The 4,967-nt window shown below is 34.1% G+C and overlaps 1 protein-coding gene across 3 annotated transcripts in view; it reads left to right on the top strand.

Annotated features, from left to right (window-relative positions):
* Window positions 1-1,750, top strand: part of LOC144716289 (transcription factor TGA2.2-like) — an 11,158-nt gene extending 9,408 nt beyond the window's left edge. For 2 of the 3 annotated variants that reach the window (XM_078591405.1, XM_078591403.1), the window contains exons 12-13: window positions 909-1,051; window positions 1,554-1,750. In XM_078591405.1, the coding sequence (XP_078447531.1) occupies window positions 909-1,051; window positions 1,554-1,635 (225 nt within the window). In that variant the 3' untranslated portion in view covers window positions 1,636-1,750. Of the gene's footprint in view, window positions 1-908; window positions 1,052-1,118; window positions 1,184-1,553 lie in introns of all 3 variants that reach the window. The other variant, XM_078591404.1, reaches the window with a different exon arrangement.
* The last annotated feature ends 3,217 nt before the right edge of the window (window positions 1,751-4,967 follow it).

Here is a 4,967-nt window from a genome sequence, read left to right on the forward strand (position 1 = left end):
TCTCTCTCTCTCTCTTTCTCTCTCTCTCTTTCTTACTTTCTATCGTCTTCTCTCTCTCTCTTTCTCTTTCTCTTTCTTACTTTCTATCGTCTTCTCTCTCGCGTTTTCTTTGTATCGTCTTCTCTCTCTCTTTCTCTATCTCTTTCTCTCTCTCTCTCTATCTCTCTATCGTCTTCTCGCTCCATTTATTTCTCTATGTGCTCTCTGACTCAATTTATTTCTCTATCTCCACTCTCTGTTTCTCTATCTCTTTCTCTCTCTTTCTTTCTTTCTATCGTCTTCTCTCTCTCTCTCTCTCTCTCTCTCTCTCTCTCTCTCTCTCTCTCTCTTTCTCTCTCTCTCTCTCTCTCACTCACTCTCTCTCTGTCTCTCTATCGTCTTGTCTCGTTCCATTTATTTCATCTCCTCTCTGACTCTATTTATTTCTATATCCCCTCTCTATATTTCTCTATCTTCTTCTCTCTCTATTTAGTTCGCTCTCCTCTTTCTTTTTATATTTTTATGTCCTTCGTTCTTTCAATTTATCGCTCTCCCTCCTCTCTTTCTCTTGCTTCATTTCTTTCTATTTCTCTCTCCCTCTATTAAACTCTTGCTTTCCTTTTCTGCTTGGGTATCTTTTAAACCTATCAACCGGTATATGCCTCATCCTTTTTCATCTCTTCGTTATTATCGACGAAATATGTCAATAGAATTTTACTCTTGAAATATCCTACGTGCCGAGAGATTTAGAATGATTTAGTTAATTATAAAAAGATTATGATGGGATGAGGGTAAAACATGTCTTGCAGCGGATCTCAATGATGCAATATCAGGAATTTGTAATGATCAAATACTATCTATTGAAGAAATTGATGATGACGGTACCGATCCCAAGTCGTCCTAAAACTGGTTATTGAAATTATATATAGGCTGATGATTTGCGGAAGGAGTTGCTGCACCAAATGAGAAGAATTCTTACCATTCGACAAGGCGCAAGGTGCTTCCTTGCTTTTGGAGAATACCACAGTCGGCTTCGTTCCTTCAACTATATCCTTGATTCACATATGCAATTGTAAGTCTCTTTTCACTCTGTCATCTAATCCACAAAACCCTAAAACTTTCATTATTTTCAAAACCAGGAACCATGAATTTAAGGTTCTCTATGATTTAAGAGAGAGAGAAAGAGGAAATAATTTCATCAACGGTACGTTATACATTGGTTGCATTATATTTTCTTGCATTATATGAGAATTTTTAAGGTTAAAATAGATGTTGCCTAGTTATATATTGTCTTGTTTATCTCTTCTATCATCTTCCTACTTTATAAGCTCATCTTTATCATTTACCACTCTTGTGTGATGTGATGCTTATTCCCTAGTATGCCTAGATATCAGCTAGAATCTTTGTGTTAGCTGGTTTATTAAAATTGAGAAACGATTTACACATTCTGCTTTATACAAAATATTCAGATTTTGTAGGCGTAAACATCTAAATCCAGTAAAAAAGGATAGTTAAAATATTTTACTGAGGTAGAACATCACAGCATTCTCATTTATGTTGTCTTTTTATGACAGCTCAATGACATCACTCGGAGAGTGCGAAGGGGATATTCCCACATCGAATGACGTGCAAGTTGGTCATTTCTCTGCTTTATGAGTAGGTATATTGATCAAGATAGCAGAGATACTATAAGCTAAAAATACTTTTGGCTGATGGGTGTCAGATTTATTGATCTAAGAGATAAAATACATCAATTGGTGTTTCGCGTTGACATCTATCTGACGGGAGATTGATTTATGCATTAAAAGGCATTCACCTAGATATTTCAGATGAACATCCACAATATCATTACATTAGTTCGTCTCTAGGCATTTCTCTGCCGACATAATTTTGCTATCAAATCAGGACATTTAGAAATCTCGTAAGTAAATAGTTTATTGGTGTTGACTTTGGGTTTAGGGGTCTCCTAATCAGTTTGGCTATATCACTTATATTTGGTATTCAATTTCAAATGACGAATAATATTAGATTATTGATATGTTCCATTCTTTCCGGAATATCAACTAATTAGCTAAGTTCACAACCTTAAGGCGTAGCCAAAAGTGTGGGTGACATACTAGTCTGATTAAAAAATCAACATGGGGTTGATTATATCTACATGTTATAAGGTCAACCAAAATAGTTATTCTATTTATTATTAAATACTTGATCATTTAAAATTTTCAATCGGATGGGTTTTCACGTTTTGTACCTCAGAGTTTTGCACACGAAGCAGGCCAACTTGATGGATCACCACAGATTGGTATGGCTTGGCGCAGGGGAACCATATGAATGGTGAGATAATAAAACCTTTCTAAATTTTGTAATTGTGTAATATAGAATTTCTTGCGGGTATAATTGTCATCCATAATAAAAGTGAGAATAAATAAGTGAGAATGATGTGAGGTGGCCTTGACTCCCAAAGTACTACTCCCATGAAAAGTAAACCTAAATCAACATTGCATCTATTCTCTTCCTCATCTCAGATCCACCTAGCTCTTCAAGACAATATTTAGGTATGATGATAATCCCTTTCTCACCTCATATTCTACTCATTAGCTTTCTAAGAGCTATCCATTCTTTCTAAATATCTCGCCTTCACTTTTACTACAAAATCGGCATGTCAGATTTACACATCCTCCGCCATGTGGACCAACTCCTTCGCTCACTGTAATTCTATTTAATGCTGAAGGAAAATTTCATAATTTATTGCACAAGTCTGAGCGCCAACTACCGATTTAAATCAGATTAAATCAGAGAAGTTTATTCTTATTAATAACTTACTGAGGTACACAGCCATCTGCGGCTGAACCCATAACTATTTTTTTATAGAAACAGATGATAGAAAACAGCTTACCTTCTCGAGGATTTTAAATTCACTTACTTTGCCAAAGTGTTTTGCATTGGTGTCTGCCAGACTGTGAGCTGTCTTAAGATGCCTTCAGAATTTAAGAAATCCTGAAATTGATTTGAGAAATATTCCATCCCATTATCGGATTGAAGAATTTTGATACGCTGAAAGTTATTATTCTCTAACATTAGTTTCTATTATTTAAAATGATAAAGCAGCGCAAATCTATTCCTAAATTCATACCTTTTGTTCAGTATTCATTGATCAAACTTAAAATGTACAAAGCTCCTCCTTGCGGCAGAATACTTGATGGCCCCCTAATGTCCGGAGTAAACATAGTAAAGAATTCTAGTAGATTTCTACTTGCCCCTAGAGAATCGGAAATGAGCATGTTTCTGTCTAAGCACCATTCACAAAATTCCATAAAACTTGATTTTTTAGTGTTTAGTTTATGTTTGCATAATTTTTTTGAGTCCTCGCTAACCAATTTGTCCTAGCCGCACATGCCACAATTGACTAATATATTATCAAGAATGTGACAAGTCAACCTCAGATGCATCAACCGTGAGAATATTGCTTCCAAGCACATATAACCTTACCTTCATTAGATGACCCTTTTTAGATAAATGACTCTCCGATCCATATGTGGAAAGTAAAATCAGAGTCCATAACCCATGATCATCATGAATTTGAATCCCTTTCTGTTACATCCAGAATTTAACAAGAATCCCGATAATGGGTTATGATAAAGCAAATTTGGGGGGGGTCTAAATTCATTGTCACAATTAAGTTTTCTCATATTAAATAGTATTTATAATTTGGAATCTCACTCAGGAATTTATAGCATCAAGAATAAGGATATAGATTTTTAGGGCTTTCAAATACCTTTCTTACGAAATATGTCAATTACCTTTACTACCAAATGTATTCATGATTCTCTAAACATAAATCTAAACCAATGTAATCAAATGTTAAAAAAGATATGAGTACAAGTAGACATAAAATGTTGCTCAAAATCTCCGTTAAATGGAGATTTTGATTTTGTGCATAATTAGTGGCAATATTTATGATTTTCTGTTGCTCACAATTTTTTGTGTATTGGTATTGATGGGAACATCAACAGTGTATGATTATTAAAAGAAAGGTAAAGAGAAACATCAACCATCCATCTTTGCACAATGAAGATTTTGTTTTTTATCAGTATTAATGGAAATATTATGAGTTTGTGATGTTCCCAATTTTTTGATATTGTAGATAAATATGTAAAGAAAGGTAATGAGAAAAATCTGCCATGATTGCATTCATTTATTCTTCAAAATACCCCACAAAAAATAAATGAATCACATTTTATAAAAAATGATGATCTCGTATGCTATTTATTACAGTTTTAGTGATGTAAAATTCCATGTTGATAAATCAAATGATAACTACATGACTACTGACGTCTCAATTGTTTGATGTCAGAGAACAAACAAATATAATAGCAGGGAGAGAGATAAAACTATTTCCCAATTTTTATACATATTAACAATTTTTTACCATTAATTATTTGCAATATCATCTGAAAGCAAACATTGCGACCACACTTTTTCATTCAATTAGATATCTTCAAATTTGGTATTTGTTTTATATTGCGGTACATTCATTTTTTGTTTAGTGAATTTTGGTTTGAAAGGGTGAACTGAGTTATAGTAGGCCAATTATCTCACAGTTATTTTGCCGGCTATTTAAAAAAAGCTTGTATCTGCTTCCTTTAACCTATAACCAGGCCCATCTCTCTCCAAACCTAACATTGTAGGTTTCCATCATAGGGCTTTTTATCTATAGATTGTACCATTACCAAATATCAGGTTTATTCAGAAGTTAGTTGAATGCTTCTACAGATAAGGTGAAGCATCCTTGGTTCAGCATTTTACCACATAGCTACTACAGCACTTTGCTTTGCTAGCTCTCTATGAGAATGAAAGTTCGCTAATGCTCTGTTGTGAAACATTCATTCTTCACAACTCCTACAGAGGTTACAAAAAGTTCCACATGAACTTGAAATAGCCCATGGACTTTGATTGGAAAAATGATAAGAATACATCTGGCATTCAAT

The sequence above is a fragment of the Wolffia australiana genome, chromosome 20 (assembly GCF_029677425.1).
Source record: "Wolffia australiana isolate 7733 chromosome 20, ASM2967742v1".
In the NCBI taxonomy this organism is placed as follows: Eukaryota; Viridiplantae; Streptophyta; class Magnoliopsida; order Alismatales; family Araceae; genus Wolffia; species Wolffia australiana.